The sequence below is a fragment of the Phyllobates terribilis genome, unplaced genomic scaffold (genome assembly GCF_046119375.1).
Source record: "Phyllobates terribilis strain yellow unplaced genomic scaffold, ASM4611937v1 Scaffold_2__4_contigs__length_985480577, whole genome shotgun sequence".
Classification (NCBI taxonomy): Eukaryota; Metazoa; Chordata; class Amphibia; order Anura; family Dendrobatidae; genus Phyllobates; species Phyllobates terribilis.
The window spans coordinates 28,036,191-28,058,166 of NW_027362762.1; the positions used below are offsets into that span (position 1 = coordinate 28,036,191).

The 21,976-nt window shown below is 44.4% G+C and overlaps 1 protein-coding gene across 9 annotated transcripts in view; it reads right to left on the bottom strand.

Moving 5' to 3' along the window:
- Positions 1-6,889: 6,889 nt before the first annotated feature.
- Positions 6,890-21,976, bottom strand: part of LOC141190412 (uncharacterized) — a 260,923-nt gene continuing 245,836 nt past the window's right edge. For 3 of the 9 annotated variants that reach the window (XM_073661228.1, XM_073661229.1, XM_073661230.1), the window contains one exon: positions 6,895-7,805. In XM_073661228.1, coding sequence (XP_073517329.1) covers positions 6,919-7,805 — 887 coding nt within the window. In that variant the 3' untranslated portion in view covers positions 6,895-6,918. Of the gene's footprint in view, positions 7,806-21,976 lie in introns of all 9 variants that reach the window. The other 6 variants (XM_073661225.1, XM_073661226.1, XM_073661223.1 and 3 more) reach the window with 4 other exon arrangements.

Genomic DNA, 21,976 nt, shown 5'->3' on the forward strand with positions numbered 1-21,976 from the left:
TGGGGGCTGGAATCCGCAGCGCAGGGAGGCCCAAGCTTTCTGGGCCACCCCCGCTGCAAATTGCAGTCCGCAGCCACCCCGGAAAATGGCGCGTTCATAGAAGCGCCATCTTCTGGCGCTGTACCCAACTCATCCAGGGCCCTGATGCGGTGGCTCACTGGGTAATAAAGGGGTTAGGGCCAGCTTGGCATTATCAGCTGGCCCTAAGCCCGAAATTCATGGGGTCACGCCAATATTAGACATGACCACCATGAATTTCTAGTAAAGTATTTAAAAAAAACACAACACCCAGAAAAAAGTCCTTTAATTGAAATAAACACACAATTCTTTATTGTTCTAAATTAAACCATACTTACCATCACGCCCATTCCAGCTGAAGCCAACGATCTCCTGAAATAAAAGAAAAATAATAAAGCAACATCATCCTTACCTTTCCATGGTTCCCATGACAGCTTCAGCTCTGCTACATCGAGATGACAGGCTGGACCGCAGCAGAACGCTGCCATCCAGCCTCTCATCCCGCAGACACTGAGAAGCGCAGGCTTGCTTGCGCTCCACAGTGTCTCTCTGTGAGGGCATCCAGATGAGCCGAGTTAATGTCCAATGAACTCGGCTCACCTCATGCACGTCACTGACAGCGTGGGAAAATTCTCCTGCACTCAGCGCTTCAGCGTGGGAGAATTCTCACACTGAAGCGCTGAGTGCAGGGGAATTCTCCCACGCTGTCAGTGACGTGCAGGAGGTGAGCTGAGTTCATTGGACATGAGCTCACCTTATGCACGTCACTGACAGCGTGGGAAAATTCTCCTGCACTCAGCGCTTCAGCGTGGGAGAATTCTCACGCTGAAGCGCTGAGTGCAGGAGAATTCTCCCACGCTGTCAGTGACGTGCAGGAGGTGAGCTGAGTTCATTGGACATGAGCTCACCTTATGCACGTCACTGACAGCGTGGGAGAATTCTCCTGCACTCACCGCTTCAGCGTGAGAATTTTCCCACGCTGTCAGTGACGTGCATGAGGTGAGCCGAGTTCATTGGACATGAACTCGGCTCATCTGGATGTCGTCACAGAGAGACGCTGAGCAGCGCAAGCATGCCTGCGCTTCTCAGTGTCTGCGGGATGACAGGCTGGATGGCAGTGTTCTGCTGCGGTCCAGCCTGTCATCTCGATGTAGCAGAGCTGAAGCTGTCGTGGGAACCATGGAAAGGTAAGGATGAGGTTGCTTTATTATTTTTCTTTTATTGCAGGAGATCGTTGGCTTCAGCTGGAATGGGCGTGACGGTAAGTATGGTTTAATTTAGAACAATAAAGGATTGTGTCTTTATTTCAATTAAAGGACTTTATTCTGGGTGTTTGTGTTTTTTTTAACTTTGACTATGGGGTTAGTAATGGGGGTGTCTTATAGACGCCTCTCCATTACTAACCTGGGCTTGATGTCAGCTGGCATTATAAGCTGACATCAACCCCAACCCTATTACCCCCTGCCACCGCACCAGGGCAGCGTGGAAGAGCGAGGCTAAGTGCCAGAATTGGCGCATCCTATGGATGCGCCATTTCTGGGGCAGCTGACGGCTGGTGTTTCTAGCCTGGGAGGGGGCCAATATTCATGGCTCCCTTCCTGGGCTATTAATATCAGCCCCCAGCTGTCTGCCTAGCCTTTGCTAGCTATTAAATTAGGGGGGACCCCACGTCATTTTTTTTGGGGTGTCCCCCATTTTAATAGCTAGTAAAGGCTATGTATTCAGCTGGGGGCTGATATTAGTAGCCTGGGAAGCTCCGTGGGTATTACCCCCTTCCCAGGCTTCAAACATCTGCCCCAGCCGTCTGCTTAACCTCCGCTAGAGCCTAAAATTAAGGGGAACCCCACGCCAATTTTTTTAATAATAAATCCTTTATTTTAATACTAAATGACAAGTACAGTAACCAACACTATCACTGTACTTCATATATATGTGACTGACATGTTTCTATCTATCTAATCTATGTGTGAAGCTCTATTCTGTCTGTTATAAATTGTCGGGTACCGCTGCTGAATTGCCGGCCGGCTTTTTTAAAGAGACGGTGCATGAAAACACTATTATTTTTTTTGATAAATCCTTTACGCTAAATGACAAGTACAGTAAGCAACACTGTCACTGTACTTCGTATATATGTGGCTGACATGTTTCTATCTATCTAATCTATGTGTGAAGCTCTATTCTGTCTGTTATAAATTGTCGGGTACCGATGCTGAATTGCCGGTCGGCTTTTTTAAAGAGACGGTGCATGAAAACACTAATATTTTTTTTGATAAATCCTTTACACTAAATGACAAGTACAGTAAGCAGCACTTTCACTGTACTTCGTATATATGTGGCTGACATGTTTATATCTATCTAATCTATGTGTGATGCTCTATTCTTTCGGTTCTAAATTGTTGGGTACCGGTGTATGCCGCTGCTGAATTGCCGGCTTTTCATGTTTCACTGTGAGCACTGTTCCCATCGATTTGGGCAATCACTGAAATGCCACAACCACCATGGCTGTGGCATTACAGTGAGTGGCAGACAATCCCTGCATGATTGGTGCTCTAAATAGCGCCAGACATGCAGGACACGCTTTTGGTGCACGAACAGTTATCGAACATGAGCTCGAACAGCCGAATTTTTTGCAAATCGTTCGGGTTCGTCGAACAACTCGAACACCGCCCAAAACAGCTCGAATTTGAGATTGGCGAACAGTTCTAGTCGAACACCGCTCATCTCTAGTGATGAGCAGATCACCTCTATGTAGTAGAAATGCTCCTGTGCTATGAGCGCCGACCACAAGGTGGCACTCATAGCGATCTTTACATGACAACCACTGGGGTCTGCTGCAGACCCAGGGTTGTCATGCCCACCCATCAGTGACCCGCGATCACGTGACGGGATCACCGATGGGCGGGGTAAGTGACGAGCTTCCGGCGTGGCGCTGTTAAATGCCTCTGTCACAGATTGACAGCGACACTTAACTGGTTAACAGCCGCGGCTGTTGTGGGCACATGTCAGCTGTAAGAATCAGCTGACATGTGCACGGTTCAGCGCGGGCTCAGCACTGGAGCCCGTGCTGAACCGGGGCCAGTAAGTGGTTAAAGGACCTGAATGTGGCCTTTCTATTATACGCTCAACTCTGCGCTGCTTGGGCATTCACCAAATATTCTTTCACAATAGGCATGACCCCTGCGATTCGGTCCTTCATACTTGCCACATGCTCTATTACACATTCATGGGGCGTATGCTCCTGTTCCCACATCTCTTTGGCTATGTCCAGCAACCCCCTATGATGCCTGCCGTATAATAGCTCAAAGAGTGAGTGCCTTAGTTCACACTGCTCGCTTTCTCCACCATATGTAAGGAAGCGACTTTCACGATACTGTGGTAATGAGTCAGTCACCCAAGATATTCCAACGTAAAAGTCTTTATTTTGCCAACTTACAAGAAAAAGGGAACAGTTATCCCCCAGTTCGCAGCCGGATCATCCATAACAGTCTGTAAGACTCCGTTGCGTGTGCGACTGCACCACCATATCACTCGTGGGTGTGTCAGTGGCTTTGCTTCTCTGGCTCTGTCCTGTATTCAAGCTCACAAAGACCAATCATACGCAGAGCTCCTGGTCTGAGCTTGCAAACCAAAATACTGACACATCCAAACATCAACGGAAAGTTTAAAAGGTGTAGCGTCGGCGTCCCTGCCTCCTGCTAGGCAGAGACGCCGTTCCTCTCACCTCCCTGCTCCGTCCTCGGCGCCCTCTTCCCGCGCTGGCAGCGCTCGCCGCTTCCCAGGCACTGTGCTTAGGGCGGGCGCGCATGCGCGTTCCCTCTCTCTTAAAGGGGCCGCGCGCGCCGTCCTAAGGAGTCCCCGGCCAATTGCCGGTGGAGCTCCCATATATAAGGCACCTTCTCCAAAATGGAGGTGCCCGAGCAAAGTTGTTGCAAAGCCTTTCAACCTCTGCTTCAGCCCTCAGGTCCTGTTGCCAGTCTGCTGTCCAGCTCTGTCTACCTGCTTGCATTCCTGCGGTCCGACAGTCTGTCTACCTGCGTCCGCCAGTCTGTCTATGGACCAGTCCGCCGGCGGATCAGGAAGCACCTGCCTGATACCTGCCTGATACCTACCTGAGACCACCTGCCAGCCAGACGAGAGACTCTTACCCGCTCACCTGGGAGCGCTCACCTGCTACCCGCCAGCTAGCCTACCTGGAGGCTCTGCCGTCACCACCTGCCAGCCAGCCGAGAGACTCTTACCCGCTCACCTGGGAGCGCTCACATAGTTACATAGTTTATAAGGCCGAAAAAAGACAAGCGTCCATCCAGTTCAGCCTATTTCTTGTGCACTGCAGCTATTCCGCAGCGTTGATCCAGGGGAAGGCAAAAAAAAACCATGCGGTATAGGCCAATTTACATCATTGAGGAAAAATTCACTTCCCGACACCAATCTGGCAGTCAGATTAAATCCCTGGATTAATTAACTATCACTAAGCATAAGATGTAATTTTATTGTTCTCAAGAAAGGCGTCCAGGCCTCTCTTGAACTCATTAAGTGAGTTGGACATCACCACTTCCTCTCCCAGAGAGTTCCAGAGTCTCACGGCTCTGACCGTAAAGAATCCCCTTCTATGCTGGTGCAGGAACCTCCTTTCCTCCAGACGCATAGTGTGCCCCCTCGTCTTTGTCACCATCCTTGGTATAAACAGGTCATGGGAGAGATCTCTGTACTGCCCCCTGATGTATTTATACATGTTTATGAGGTCTCCCCTAAGCCTTCTCTTTTCCAACGTAAATAGGCCTAATTTTGACAACCTCTCTGGGTATTCTAGTCCCTCCATTCCCTTTATTACCTTAGTCGCCCTCCTTTGTACCCTCTCTAGCTCCAATATGTCTTTCCTGAGCACCGGAGCCCAGAACTGTGCACAATATTCTAAGTGCGGCCTTACCAGCGTTTTATACAGAGGAAGAACAATGTTCTCATCACGCCTCCTGACGAAGCCACGCAGGTGAAACGTGCGTCGAGGCGCGCTCTCATTGCCCCTGCTGCAGATTTTCCTTATTCTGTGACCATAATGTCTCAAGGTAATACTGGACATTCTTATATTCTTGTATACTGCAGTTACTTATGTATGCTCTGAATACCATGCCTATCTCTTGGCAGCATTATTTATAAAGACTGGCATATCCATTACACATGTATTTTATAATGAATTCAATGGATATTCTATGGCATGATCATATATATATGGTAGCACATCTCAGTTAGGACACTTCTGCAGCTAGGTTTCCTCTTCTTTTCTTTTTGGGTATTTTGTTATCTTACCCCCCCATCCCTCCTCTCACTTTTAGCCATTTACGTATTGTCCTGTATAACTGCATATTATATTATGTACAATAAAATTTGATTGATTTTTGCATTAATAGCTGTTATCTTGGCTGTTTTCTGGTGGAGAGAGGTGCCTCCACACATACTTGGGTGAATTGGTTACACCTCTCTACCTCTTCCCTCTTTGGGTGTCGGGATATTTATTAGGAGCTTTTTTGTAGGCTTTCATAATGTTCTCATCATATGCCCCTATTCCTGCTCACCTGCTACCCGCCAGCTAGCCTACCTGGAGGCTCTGCCATCACTTGCCGTGACCAGCTGCCAGTCTAGAGACTCTTACCCTGCTGTCACTTGCCGTGACCACCCGCCTGTCAAGAGACTGTTCCCGTCACTTGCCGTGACCTCCTGCCCTTCTACCCAGAGACTGTTCCTGTCACTTGCCGTGACTACCTGCCCGCCTTCCCTGGGAGCCACCCGCTTCCTTACAAGGACTGCCCCTTTGTATAGTAGCTCAGAGGTTCCACCTCCCAGACCCGTTACAGTTTGCTCGGGCCATGGAACCCGGTGGCACCCAAGCTCCCTCGCTCTCGGACCTATGCCATGAACTTTCCCGTCAGAGGTCCCAACAGGACTCCATCTTGGGCCACCTGTGTAGTGTTCACTCCCGCCTGGACACACTGACTGCCTCGTCGGGAGCTGCTTCCACTCGCACAACTACTACCCCGGCAGCGCCGCTGCCCATCAATACCATGGCATCCCTTCCCGGTCCCCGTCTTTCCGCTCCGCCTAGTTTTAGTGAAGATCCCGGTCAGGCATGGGGCTTCATTAACCAGTGCACCCTGCACTTCGAACTTTTGGCACACCAGTTTTCCACCGACCGAGCCAAAGTGGCCTTCATCATGTCCCATCTCACTGGGGAGGCGCTGGCTTGGCTAAATCCTCTATGGGAGAGAGGAGACCCCCTGGTGTCCAACCTGCCAGCCTTTCTCACGGCCTTCGGGAAAGTCTTCGACGAACCAGGACGAAAGACCTCATCCGCCTCATCTCTGCTACGCCTCCGTCAATATGCCATACGGTTCCGTACCCTTGCTTCTGAGCTTGCCTGGGATAACGACGCCCTGGTGTCCGTCTTCTGGGAAGGTCTATCCAAAAATAAAACCCCATGTAACTTTTTTGTAAATCTGACCTGGTCAAGTAACTTAAACAAGTCCCCACTTACTTTTATTCTACATTGCAACCACAGGTGTGACTGTGATTACAATACACTCCAGTGGGTTCAGTAGGCCTCTATGCGCATCCTAGGGGATACATAGCATTCATCTGTGATTCCCCTCACTGCCTCACATTAGTCAATAATAAAATTAAATCACTTATTTTGTGTAATTTCTCACATGATCCCTGAGAATGAAATGAGTAGTAAAACATTTCTAAACAAGAATATGGCTTCCTTCGTGTGACGCCTCACGTCTAAATAAATTTGATTATTTTGTAAAACAGTTTCCACTTCGTAAACAAAAAAAAATACTTTTCCTCTGATTTTATTCATTTATTTTTCTATTTTTTTGTACAACAATTCTCAAATTCAGAAAAAGATTACTCTCCTGGGTGAATCCTCTGATGTGTCACAAGACTCGATTTATCTGTGAAACATTTCTCACATTCTGAACACGAGTACGGCTTTTCTCCTGTGTGAATTCTCTCATGTTTAACAAGGTCAGATTTATTAATATAACATTTGCCACATTCTGAACATGTGAATGGCTTCTCCCCTGTGTGAATTTTCTGATGATTTCTAAGTTTGGTTTTAGTAATAAAACATTTCCCACATTCTGAACATAAATATGGCTTCTCCCCTGTATGAATTCTCTCATGTGTTACAAGATGTGATCTATTTGTAAAACATTTCTTACATTCTGAACATGAAAATGGCTTCTCCCCTGTATGACTTCTCTCGTGTAGAACAAGATGTGATTTATTTGTAAAACATTTCCCACATTCTAAACATGAATATGGTTTCTCCCCTGTGTGAATTCTATCATGTTTAACAAGATTTGATTTATCTACAAAACATTTTCCACATACTACACATGAATACAGCTTCTCCCCTGTGTGTCGTCTTTCATGCTGATCGAGGCCCGATTTGCGGGTAAAACATTTCCCACATAGGGAACATGTATACGGCTTCTCCCCTGTGTGAATTCTTCTGTGTATAAAAAGACTTGAACTTTGTGTGAACTTTTTTCCACAATCACCACACTGAAATCTTTTATCAGATTTATGACCTGGACTTGTGATAACCTGCGACTGGTCATGTAATGATTCCATATGATTAGGGGGATTATATGATAGACTTTTACAGTGAAGTCTTGGATGTATGCCATTGAGGTTTTCTACTGAAGCGTTCTGCATTATATCTTCATCCTCATTTCCGTTTAGTAGGGATAGCATAACGTTTTCCACAATGTTCTTTCTCAATTTTTCTGTTAAGATTAAAAATTACATAAATTATTTTTTATTTTTCCTAAAAAAGTGGACACTTACAACTATAATAAGGCTTGAAACACATGTAGTTCTTAAACCCATTTATGAGCCAAAGAAAGAACTGGATCCAGCAGTAAGGAAATTTATAAGTCGTTCCTTTATATTTCCATATTCCTTCAAAATCTACCCCTCGTTTTGGCTAAAAAAAAATAAAAATAATTTCTTCAAAATTGTTTGGCTTTACAAAGTTTTATGTAACGCTTAATGTATTAATGTGTTGCACTACAGGTCTACAATCAGTGGTCAATTGCATTGCATAAATATTATTATTTATTTCTATAGAACCATTGATTCCATGGCGCTGTACATAAGGAGGGGTTACATACCAAATACAGATATCACTTACAGTAAACTAACAATGATAGACTGGTACAGAGAGAAGATATAAAATAAAAAAATATAAAAAGAATAATCCAACCTTGTCTAGCAATTAAGTTTGTCCTCAGTCAACTCATTCGGCCCTTCAGTATCAACTGAGTTTATACAATTAAACTACTTAATTTTAATGTCCCCCTGACGAAGGACGTGTGTCCGAAACGCGCGTCGGGGCTACGCCACATGGTGCCACTTATACATGCTGGACTATTGTTGCAGGTACAGAATTTTAATCTCTTCAATTGTTGGATTTGTTATTTTGGAATCACCATTACCATCACGAACGCAGGTACATGTGGCATGTGAATGGCTATAAGTACAGAGTATATGGCAATTTTTCATAGTATTTATATACACTTGTATTGGACTGTCTGGTGAATATATCCATCTACTATATTGGTTTTGGTGCAATTGTTCATGATTAATAATTTTGATCATAATTCTCTATGTACCTGCCCTTCTGCCTACCAGTATGTTCTTTAGTCCAGCACAGAATTAAAGTATACTAATGATTATACATTATGTTTGGTCATTGCTGTGCGGCTTTTCTTGTGCATGTAGTGCCACTTTAATCATTACACTAATAAAGTCTATTTATTTAAATCCCTTTGTTTGATTGGACCTATCATTCGGTGGTTCTCTTTTCTCATGTGTTTTACCGAATGGTCTGCCATTCTCAATTGGTCCATATAGTAAGCACACGATTATTGATAGGCCTGGTGAATTGCGGGTCTAAGCATGGTCAGTGGCTTGTGCTGCTACATTCAGTGTTGTTTGTATCTTAATTTTGATGTTGACAATCCAATCATGTTGACAGGCTACCTTCATTTCCAGTGATAAAAAGCCCAAATCTCAGACTAAATTCATGGACATAACAATTTTCCTTTTCATTACTAATATATACTGAAAAACGATGAAAGATGGGCGGTGGTAATCACCTGATAAAGGGGACGGATCATCCCTGAAACGCTTTGTGTGTTGAATAAATTGACTTTTCTTATCTGACCTGGGCGGTTTCTTACTCAGAGCGTGGCGCCCGTGGATTTCCACCGCTCACCTTTCATCGTTTTTCACTGTATCACGGCTAAATGTGTAGCACGAATTCTACAGAAATACAATATCATACCCGTGGGTAAACCATGCTGGAAAGATTTAGGCCTTACTGCATTCTCCTTCTCAGGGTTGAATTCTTATCGCTCCTACATGGGACCATACATGAAAAAATGGCTCAGTGTCTTCAGAACCTTGCCAGGTCTCACTATAGGGGACAAGAGCTTGCACAGATGGCTTGATTGTAGCATCAAAGTTTACAGTGGAGTAAAGTTTTGAAGAAGTTATTGGAAAGATCTTAGCTGTAAATATGATTAGTATATATCTGATAGAAATCTGTCCTTATAGGGTGCATTACATTTATGTATCAGTGTGAGTGGTGTCCTATACAAGCTTTATCCGTGTGTGTGAGGAGCTGGCTACGTACTACTGGACCAATGCACGTAGAGCGGAGTCCACGGCTCTAAGGGTTGCAGACTTTTTCTAGCACGGAGCAATGGCTATGTCGATCTTATTGTTGTGTTTCATTAGAGATTTGCTTGCTGTGTTTTATTAGAGATGTGCTTGCTCGTCAGTTCAGACTCAGGAATCAATGTTTCCATTCAGTGACAGTAAGCAGAGGAAGACGTGAGGCATACATAAGGCCAGACACAAGTTTGGTAAGCAGGTAAAGTTATCATTCCATAACTCTCATCAGTGTCTCAGGGGGCCTCAAGTCGTTCTAACATCCAGCAGTCCCATTGTGTGGAAGGGGATAATAAAACCAGAGGAATTGTCACCACAGGGGGTCTCAAATGCAGTCCCAGGTGATGGGCTTGGCCTGAGGAAAATATCTCCACCAATGTACAGTCAGCTTTGGGGGGCAGGTGTTTCCGGAAAGCCGGGCTCAATTCCAGGGGTGGGGGAGGAGATGGCCTGAGGTATTTAGGACGCTGATGAGGGAATGGAAAGGTTGTGGCTAGAGCTGGATACATGTGCTACGTCTGTGGTATATCCGTCGTCTGAAAGAGCATGGGCTGTCTCTGCAGACTATACCGGCGGGAGATACAAAAGCTGTGGACCAACCAAAAGTTGAGAGACAGTCAGTATCGCCTGGTACGGGGCAGTGGAACTACCATCTCCAGGAGGGGATCTTGTGGACTGGGGACGTTGCATTGTGTCCATCTACCCAGAATTGCTGTAAGGCCGTGGACGTAAAGAATAAAAATAGCTACATTGTTAACCAGCCTAGGTGATTATTACAACCTACAATCTCAGCTCTTCACAGTGTGCATTTATAATATGAGACATATCCCTCGACATCTTCATGAATGTTCGATATGTAAGTGGATATTCTGAGTGTGAGAGGTTGTTTCATCAGTAATTTGCACCGGTGCTGCCTCCGCCTTTATCGTTGGGGCGGTGGCATCATGCAGGGCATTAGGATTACCACCAAGTATCGGTATGGTTGCTATTTTCTGTTTTTTTCGGGGGCTCATTATCCTTTTCATTGAATTATTATAAAAATGATCACCAAGATGAAAGAAGTATTATTGAAGGATGATGTTGGCGGGTTTGGTTGAAAAGATATTTTAATAATATTAGGTTCTCTCCCGAGGATAAAATGTACAATTTGGAAAAGTGATATTGTTGAACATATGCCTCATCAATCCCTGTGAGAAGTGTCAATGCTCAAGGAGATAACGCCTCCTTTAGTCTCATCCATTGTTTGGACCTCGCCAATCTCAACCTGTCAATTAAATGCAGAAGAATGAAGCCTTGCTGGCACTTGCACAGATCAGGCAGGCTGGCAACCCCACGTATTGGCCTCCCCTATTAGACATAAGGACAAGCTCTGCCTAATACAACTTTACTAAAAGCCTTAATAACGAATTTATCTCATAGGACATTGCAGGTTGGTAACCATAAAGACATAGGAGATACCTCCTTGTTACTAATGGTCATATCTCAGTCTGGATGGCAGTGACAAAAGAGGTCATCTACTGTAAAGGGAATCTGTTGCCAGGCTTTTTCTATGTTATCTGAGAGCAGTATAATGTAGGGACAGAGACCCTGATTACAGCCATGTGTCAGTTACTGGGCTGCTTGATGAAGTGTGATAAAATTCCTGTTTTCTCTGTTACAAATCAAGCCGTTCTCTGAATGCGGAGCTGTGTATAACCCCGTCCACACGTCTGATTGACAGAAGCTGCTAATCAGTGGTGGTAGGTGGACTACATGGCACGAGACAACTAGTCCTATAGTGATAATCGTTTGCGGATAGAAAACTGGACTTATTGAAACAATAGCAAGCTGCCTAGTAAGTGACACATCGCTGGAATCAGGGTCTATGCCCTTAAATCACACTGCTCTCAGATTACATAGCAAAAGCCTCTAGGCAGATTCCCTTTAAAATGAGACCAGAATCACTTCTGAAGTTGCAAACCAACCCAGGATTTCAGGGGTTAAAGTGTTAAAGTGAGAGCAGCAGGTATGCAGCGGCTTGTGTTCCTGACTCTCACTTTAAGGCCTCGTTCACAACTGCGTTAAAGAAAAAATTGCTCCGATGTTGATTCAGAAAACTAGGAGTGTCCTGCGTATGTAACCGCGTATGACATCCATATGACGAGCATATGTAATCCGTATGACGTCCATATGACGCGCTTATGTAATCCGTATGACATCCATATGACGCCCTTATGTAATCCGTATGACATCCATATGACGCGCTTATGTAATCCGTATGACATCCATATGACGCGCTTATGTAATCCGTATGACATCCATATGACGCGCTTATGTAATCCGTATGACATCCATATGACGCGCTTATGTAATCCGTATGACATCCATATGACGCGCTTATGTAATCCGTATGACATCCATATGACGCGCTTATGCAATCCGTATGACATCCATAGGACGCGCTTATGCAATCGGTATGACATCCATATGACGCGCTTATGCAATCGGTATGACATCCATATGACTCGCTTATGTAATCCGTATGACATCCATATGACTCGCTTATGTAATCCGTATGACATCCATATGACTCGCTTATGTGATCCGTATGACATCCATATGACTCGCTTATGTAATCCGTATGACATCCATATGACGCGCTTATGTAATCCGTATGACATCCATATGACGCCCTTATGTAATCCGTATGACATCCATATGACGCGCTTATGTAATCCGTATGACATCCATATGACTCGCTTATGTAATCCGTATGACATCCATATGACGCGCTTATGCAATCGGTATGACATCCATATGACGCGCTTATGTAATCCGTATGAGATCCATAGGACACGCTTATGTAATCCGTATGACATCTATATGACGCGCTTATGTAATCGGTATGACATCCATATGACGCGCTTATGTAATCCGTATGACATCCATATGACGCGCTTATGTAATCCGTATGACATCCATATGACGCGCTTATGTAATCCGTATGACGTCCATATGGCGCGCTATTGTAATCCGTATGACATCCATATGATGCGCTTATGTAATCGGTATGACATACATATGACGCGCTTATGTAATCGGTATGACATCCATATGACGCGCTTATGTAATCCGTATGACATCCATATGACGCGCTTATGTAATCCGTATGACGTCCATATGGCGCGCTATTGTAATCCGTATGACATCCATATGACGCGCTTATGTAATCCGTATGACGTCCATATGACGCGCTTATGTAATCCGTATGACATCCATATGTCGCGCTAATGTAATCCATATGACGCTCATTTAATCGGTATGACATCCATATGACACGCTTATGTAATCGGTATGACATCCATATGACGCGCTTATGTAATCCGTATGACGTCCATATGACGCGCTTATGTAATCGGTATGACGGCCAGTAGGTGGCAGCAAAGTACAACAAATACTGTAACCATATAACTTAGGCAATTGTCAAAAAATGGCTGAAAGTCTTTGTAAAAGAATTGCTGAACAGCACACTCCCAGTTTGAAATCCTTGGATTTCACTACATTAAAGTCTTGAGGTGGAGGTGTTTTCCTTAAGTACTATGAGGGATACCTCAACCTAAAAGACAAACAATCAATGGAACAACAATAACATTAAACGAGGTAGACGAATGTCTATAACAAGTTCCTGAAGTAATCCAAAGGATAACCCATCTTCGGATTGGAGAAGCCGCATTAGGCCAAACTGTCTCCAACCCAATTGTAATCCAAAGGTTACAGTTCCTGGAAAGTTCCTTGTGTTTGAATGGATCGTTCTTAATTCTCAACCGACATGAGTAAGATAACCTCTGAAACAGGTCTAATGAAAGATTTGGGGTCACCTTGCTTCTTGACTGTCACTTCCCACTTTGCGAACCTTGCCATCTTCACTTGGAAAGGTTTTTGACATAAGTCCCATAGGCCATGTGTTTCTTTTCACCTTCTGGTCTTTCACGAGGACAAGATCTCCTACTTTTAAGCTAGGTTTAACTTGTTGCCATTTTCTTCGTCCTTGAATAAGAGTAATGTACTCCCTCTTCCATCTACTCCAGAAACAGCCAGATGTTGTACATGTTTCCAATGTCTCTGATCTTTGTTACCGGACACAGAGTCTTCAGGTGGGCTAGGAACGGTTCCAGGTTTCTGAGTGAGGAGAGTTGCTGGTGTAAGAATAGCAGGAGATACCGGATCCATAGATATGGGAACAAGAGGTCTTGAGTTTACAATTGCGGATACTTCTGCTAAGAAAGTGGTTAAGGTCTCGTGAATGAGTCTCGAAAGGTTTGAGTCCATGAACATAGACTCCAGTATCCTACGAGTGATGCCTATCATTCTTTCCCATGATCCGTTCATATGGGAAGAGTGAGGAGGGTTGAAGACCCACAAACAGCCATTGTTTGCTAAGAAGTCCTAGACTGGTGTTGAATTTAATTGTAGTTCTCGACAGGCACCTACAAAGTTTGTTCCACAATCAGACCTTATTTGCTTGACTGGTCCTCGTATGGCGAGGAATTGTCTTAAGGCATTGATAAAACTGAATGGATCCACTGATTTTATTACTTCTATGTGTATTGCTCGTACACTCATGCATGTGAACAACACTGCCCAATGTTTACTATCTGCATGTCCGCCTCTGGTCCTACGTGCAGTGACTTTCCACGGGCCAAAAACGTCCAAACCAACATAGGTAAATGGTGGCTCTGTGTTTGTCCTATCCGCAGGCAAATCAGACATCTGTTGTTGTTGCAGTTTTCCTCTTGTCTTGCGACACTGAACAAAATGATGAATTAAATGGGAATCCTGTCTCTTTGCTCCCACAATCCAGAGGCCTGCAACTCTTAAGGCACCTTCAGTGAAGTGATGCTTGATTTTTTTCATGGTAATGTCGTATTAGTAGAGTGGTGATATGGTGATGGCCAGGAATGATTAGAGGATTCTTTTCTGCCTCCTCCAACTTGGCTTTGTTTAAACGACCACCGATTCTCTGTAAACCCTAATTGTCAATTACTGGATTTAAGTCGACAATAGGGCTGTTTTTAGGAACATCTATTTTTTTACATATACATTCCATTTCCCTGTGAAAAACATTCTGCAGCACATTATGTATCACAAACAGTTCACTCAGGACAGATGTGCCAACCGCGACACTCAACGTTACTGTCCTTATTGCGATAGCATTGTGCTATATGGACTAACTTTGCAATGGCACGAACAATCCTTGTCCATCTGGAGAAACAATCAAATCGCCGACAGTCCAAGCCCACCGTCTCCTTGGATTTGGTGATGAGGATGCTGACATCAGGACGGATCTCTGGGTCAATGTCGGGATCTTGAAGGCTGAAGCTGTCTTCAACAGCAGTCTCTTCAAACTGGCTGAGAAGTACCTCTGGTCCTATTTACCAAGAAGAATTTGCAAAAGCACCAACAGACATTGGCCTAGTAGCAAGGTCAGCAGGGTAAAGATGGGATGGAACATACTGCCATTGCTCGGGTTTAGAGGATTTCCTGATCCTTTCAACGCGGTTACTGACATAGACATAGAAGCGTTTTGTCTGGTTGTATATATAGCCCAGAACAACCTTGCTGTCTGTGTAGAATCTTGTGTCATCCATGTGAATAGCTAGTTCACTCTGTATGAAGTCTGCAATCTCTATGGATAGTACAGCCCCAGCGAGCTCAAGTCTGGGTATGGTGTGCTCGGGTTTAGGAGCCAATTTATCCTTTGCAAATAGAAATCCAACCTGGGCTTCATTGTTAGAGTCTATAACCTTCAAATAGGCAACAGCTGCAATAGCTTCAGTAGAGGCATCAGAGAATATGTGGATCTCTTTCCTTTGACTCATAGCAAGGGATGCTGGAGTGTAACAACGTGGTATGTGGATATTATCCAAGGCGCAAAGAGATTCCCTCCATGACTTCTACTTTAGCTGTTTGTCAGCAGGGAGTGGTACGTCCCAGTCCTTAATAGACTCTGAGAGTTGTCTTAACAGAAGCTTGCCTTGTATAGTCAGGGGTGCAACAAACCCGAGTGGATTGTATAGACTGTTCACCACTGACAGAACTCCACGCTTAGTAAATGGTTTTTCTGCACCACTAACCTGAAAGCTGAAGGAGTCCTTTAACAAGTTCCATCTCAAGCCCAGACTTCTCTGTACTGGTGGATTGTTTGAGCATAGATAAAAGTCTCTGAATTCTGCAGCATGATCATTAGGGTGAAAGGCCTTCATGACAACAGCACTATTGGAGGCAATTTTATGCAATCTTAAATGAGATTTAGAAAGCATACCTTGTGTCCGTTTGAGCAGATCTATGGCTTCTTCCGCTGTGGGCAGGGATTTGAGACCGTCGTCCACATAGTCCTTTTCAACGAACTGTTGGGCATCCTTCCCGAACTCTGATTCGCCATCAGAAGCAGTCCTATGTAGGCCATATGTAGCAACTGCAGGAGAAGGACTGTTTCTGAACACGTGCACCATCATCTGGTATTCAACCATTTCCTTGTTGGTGTCGTTGTCTCGGTTCCATAGAAAACGGAGATAATTTCTGTGATCTTGTCACACAATGAAACAATGGAACATTTGTTCGATGTCAGCAGTCATGGCGACTGGCTCTTTTATGAATCTCATGAGCACTCCCACCAGGTTATTACTCAGGTTGGGACCAGTGAGCAGAACGTTGTTCAGAGATACACCATCATGTTTGGCGCTTGAATCGAACACCACTCTGATTTGTTTAGGCTTTCTTGGATGATATACTCCAAAGGAAGGTAGATACCAGCATTCATCATTGGCTTGCATGGGTGGAGCTGGCTCTGCGTGGTCATTGCGAAATATCTTGTCCATAAAGGCTACGAAATGGTCCTTCATTTCAGACTTGATTCTCAATGTTCTCTGCAGTGACATTAACCTGGATAAGGCCTGTTCTTGGTTGTTAGGAAGCTTGGCCCTTGTAGCTTTGAAGGGTAAGGGAGCAACGGTCAGATTCGTTCTTGAAGAGTCCACTGTCCATTATTTTAATAAACTCCTTGTCTTCTATGGATAAGGCAACCTTGTTGTCATCTTGTGTTGTGCGAAACACTGTTCTCCCCAAGTCATCACCATAGGGAGTGGGAATGATGTCAGGCTCTTGGATGAAGTCGCAGAACCTTTCTTTCACTTCGTAGTGATGAGAGCATGGTTTAAAGTGAGTTGTGTGACCATTTTGAAGTACATAATTTTTAAAGGAGTTGACTTCGGGTGCTTTGTGACTCTTATCGAGACATACATTGCCGACGATTACCCAGCCTAGATCGAGTCTTTGGGTGTATGGAGCATCATCTGGGCCGCTGCATTGTTGGCGTACCTTGTGGACCTTTAGAATGTCCCTCCCTAGTAGGATTAGAATATCAGCATTCGTGTCCAGAGGAGGAATTTCGTTAGTTAGGCAACTCAAGTGGGGATGATGAAGCGCGGCTTCAGGAGTGAGAATTTCTTTCCTATTATCGGGTATCTGGTCACATTCAATTAAAGTTGGCAAGGGTATGTGCACAATCCCCTTGATTGAAGAGATAATGTACCCAGAGGCTCTCCTACCAGAAGTCTCAATACGACCATTGCAAGTGTTGAGGGTGTATGGAGTTGTTTGTCCCTTTATATTGAAGATCTCAAAGAGTTTGGGCCTTGCTAGAGACCTGTTGCTTTGCTCATCTATTTTGCCATACATTTTGGAGGCTTTGTCAGGTTGTCCTTCTGGATAGGCCTTGACCAGACATACTTTGCCACTTGTCCTTGACCAGACATAATTTGGATCAGTCCCTTCTCCACATACTTCAATACATGAGGAGGAAACAGCAGTTGCAGTTAGATCAGGAACTTGAACCTCCCTGCCATGCTTTTGAACAGGATTGGGTGCTGCAGAAGGTTGTGAATTGTGTAGAGCTGGTTTGGGATGCATGGATGTAACGTGTTTGGCACTACTGCATTCAGTGCACTTAAAATCGGCCTTACAGGCCTTAGCAAGGTGGTCTGAGGAGGCACAACACTTATAACATATCCTAAGCACTTTGAGAGTATCTCTATGCTCCTGCGAAGTCTTTGTCCTAAGTCCATAGCATTCCTTAAGTGGGTGAGGTCTTTTGTGAATAGGGCACATATGGTTACTTTCCATAACTTTAGGAGCAACAGCGTTTGTTTTAATGAAGGCGGGTGCAATAAGTGGAATGGAACGTCAGTCTTTCTCACCGATACTGTGCCTCTTAACTCCCTACGTTTTGGTGGTAATGTTATTGTACCTTGTAGATGATGACGATGAAACTGGTGGAGTAGCTTCAGTGAAGTTGAAGCTGGGATCATTCTTCTTGATCACTGATGAACCTGGAAAAATGTGAAAGGGAGGAAAAGACACATTATGCTGTCCTTTATACCGTGAGCCGTGGTCTGCCCATTTATCCTGCATGCCATGTGGCAACTTGGTCACTACTGGAGTCACACCATGAGCAGAATCAAGGTAACTCAGTCCTGAAAGACGTGGGTGTAATTTTGCCAATTCTATTTCCTTTAGCAGGTCGCTCAGATCTTGAAGTTATCGATTGTCCTTGTTAGTCATCTCCGGGAAGGTTTGCAGTCTCTTAAATAAGGCAGACTCTATGGCTTCTGAGCTGCTGTAGGTTTGCTCCAGCCTCTCCCATGCTGCAATAAGACCTGCATCTGAATAGTCCACATGAACTGCCCTTATTGTCTTGATGCGCTCCGCTGATTCAGGGCCTAACCAGTTAACAAGGAAATCCAGTTGTTCCTTGCCAGTGAGGTTGAGGTCTTGGATTACTGCTTGAAAGGGCAACTTCCAGGCTCTATAATTCTCGGCATGATCATCAAACTTTGAGAGACTGATGTTTATTAACTCCCTGCAAATCATGTATTTGGCAAATTCAGACATGTCCGATCTCCCGGTCATAGTTGCAGCATTAACTTTTGGTATCCCTGGGAAATGTAAGTTCTCTGGCTTGTATGACTTAGACGAATCAGGACGAAATGATGCGGCATGAAGGTTAAGCTGCGGTTTAGTCTCTATAGGGTCTGCTGGCTGTGGCCTATTGTGGGTTAGTGCTGGAAGTTACCTTGTCGGCAGTAAGTAGTGACATCTCTTGGCTTGCGGGTGAATCCGTGTGGTAGATTGGAGGTGGCGCTGGTACAGATGGTAAATGTTTTAGCACATAGTGTGTAGCTGGATCCTCCATTTCTCCTGGAATAAGGCAATCCATATCAGCATCTTGACCTAGTACTTGTTCAAGGACCTTCAGTTTAGCATGGGCTGTTGCTTCTTCCCTTTCTGCTTGGAGTATTTTTAATTGGCCCTCCATCTTGTTTCTTTGGGCTTATAATAATAATAATAATTTTTATTTTTATAGCGCCAACATATTCCGCAGCACTTTACAATTTTAGGGGGGACTTGTACAAACAATACAGAATAAGCATTTCTCAAATGAAAAGGAGTGAAGGCCCTGCTCGCAAGCTTACTTCTACTTCAGCTTCCTTAATAGCAAAGGAGCTTCTTACTCTAGCTTCCTCTGCAGATGCACGGATTTCCAGTATCTTGTCAGATGATGTGGACTTCCTGGAGTTAGATGATCTGGAAGACCGAGATGTGATTTTGGTCAACATTGTACAATGTGACTTAGCCTCTTGGAGGTGTGCGATGTGAGTTTTGCCTTATCCTGGGCATCTCGCACTAATGCAGTCTTTCAGCCAGTTCTGCTGGGGCATCATCCATATCACAGTTACTCAGGAATGTGATGGACTTTGCAGACAGTCTCTGGTAGCGATCATAGGCGGCAGATAAACTATTCAATGTGGTAGTTAAATGCGCTGTGTCATTGTTAGCACGTGGAAGAGCTGCTAAATAGTGATCAACTCTGCCCCATAAATGATCTATGTTATCATGGAGCTCATCTCTGGTTGTCTGCAGGTCCTCTCTGACCCTTTGTGTCGGCTTGGTGTGGACTCTGCTCCTGGAGCATCTGTGGTGTCAGGAACATGATGGGCTTCTCCCACAGAGGGATCAACGGTGCTTTTTGTGGACATGCTTTAGCTAAGATGGTGGAAGGTCATAGACTTGCTAGCAGACAATGCATATGCACACAGACACTGTAGACTTAGATCTCTTGTTACTATTCTGCCACCAATGTACGTGGGACAGATGTTTCCGAGGGATGTGACCACAGATCTCTGTATAAGCAATGGCGGATAGTGTTACTCACTAATCTGTACTTCTATTCCTTATGATCTGCACGTGATTAGTCCAGAAGGATGATGCAGTGATGAATTCAACAGGTACCTTGATGAGAAGAGATGTCAAGGAAGATGAGGGGATGAAGATGAGGTAGAAGTTAGAACTGCAGGTTATTAGAAGCGCAGGTTACAGGTAACCAGAGAATCCTTTCTCCAGTCCTGCAGCATGTGTTCTCAATATGGCTATGAAAACTAGAAGGTAGTGAAAGCTAGGAGGAGTTGTAGACATAAAGGTCTTATGGGTAAAACAGTAATAATACATAACAGCATATTATAACAACGGCCAGTACATGGCAGCAAAGTACAACAAATACTGTAACCATGTAACTTAGGCAATTGTCCCAAAATGGCTGAACGTCTTTGCAAAATAATAGCTGAACAGCCCAACAAGCTTATGTAATCCGTATGACATCCATATGACGCCCTTATGTAATCCGTATGACATCCATATGACGCGCTTATGTAATCCGTATGACATCCATATGACGCCCTTATGTAATCCGTATGACATCCATATGACGCGCTTATGTAATCCATATGACATCCATATGACGCGCTTATGTAATCGGTATGACATCCATATGACGCGCTTATGTAATCCGTATGACATCCATATGACGCGCTTATGTAATCGGTATGACATCCATATGACGCCCTTATGTAATCCGTATGACATCCATATGACGCGCTTATGTAATCCGTATGACATCCATATGACGCGCTTATGTAATCGGTATGACATCCATATGACGCGCTTATGTAATCCGTATGACATCCATATGAGACGCTTATGTAATCCGTATGACATCCATATGACGCGCTTATGTAATCGGTATGACATCCATATGACGCGCTTATGTAATCGGTATGACATCCATAGGACGCGCTTATGTAATCGGTATGACATCCATAGGACGCGCTTATGTAATCCGTATGACATCCATAAGACGCGCTTATGTAATCCGTATGACATCCATATGACGCGCTTATGTAATCCGTATGACATCCATATGACACGCTTATGTAATCCGTATGACATCCATATGACGCGCTTATGTAATCCGTATGACATCCATATGACGCCCTTATGTAATCCGTATGACATCCATATGACGCGCTTATGTAATCGGTATGACATCCATATGACGCGCTTATGTAATCCGTATGACATCCATATGACGCGCTTATGTAATCCGTATGACATCCATATGACGCGCTTATGTAATCGGTATGACATCCATATGACGCGCTTATGTAATCCGTATGACATCCATATGACGCGCTTATGTAATCCGTATGACATCCATATGACGCGCTTATGTAATCCGTATGACATCCATATGACGCGCTTATGTAATCCGTATGACATCCATATGACGCGCTTATGTAATCGGTATGACATCCATATGACGCCCTTATGTAATCCGTATGACATCCATATGACGCGCTTATGTAATCCGTATGACATCCATATGACGCGCTTATGTAATCCGTATGACATCCATATGACGCGCTTATGTAATCCGTATGACATCCATATGACGCGCTTATGTAATCGGTATGACATCCATATGACGCCCTTATGTAATCCGTATGACATCCATATGACGCGCTTATGTAATCCGTATGACATCCATATGACGCGCTTATGTAATCCGTATGACATCCATATGACGCGCTTATGTAATCGGTATGACATCCATATGATGCGCTTATGTAATCCGTATGACATCCATATGACGCGCTTATGAAATCGGTATGACATCCATAGGACGCGCTTATGTAATCCGTATGACATCCATATGACGCGCTTATGTAATCCGTATGACATCCATATGACGCGCTTATGTAATCCGTATGACATCCATATGACGCGCTTATGTAATCGGTATGACATCCATATGACGCGCTTATGTAATCCTTATGACGTCCATATGGCG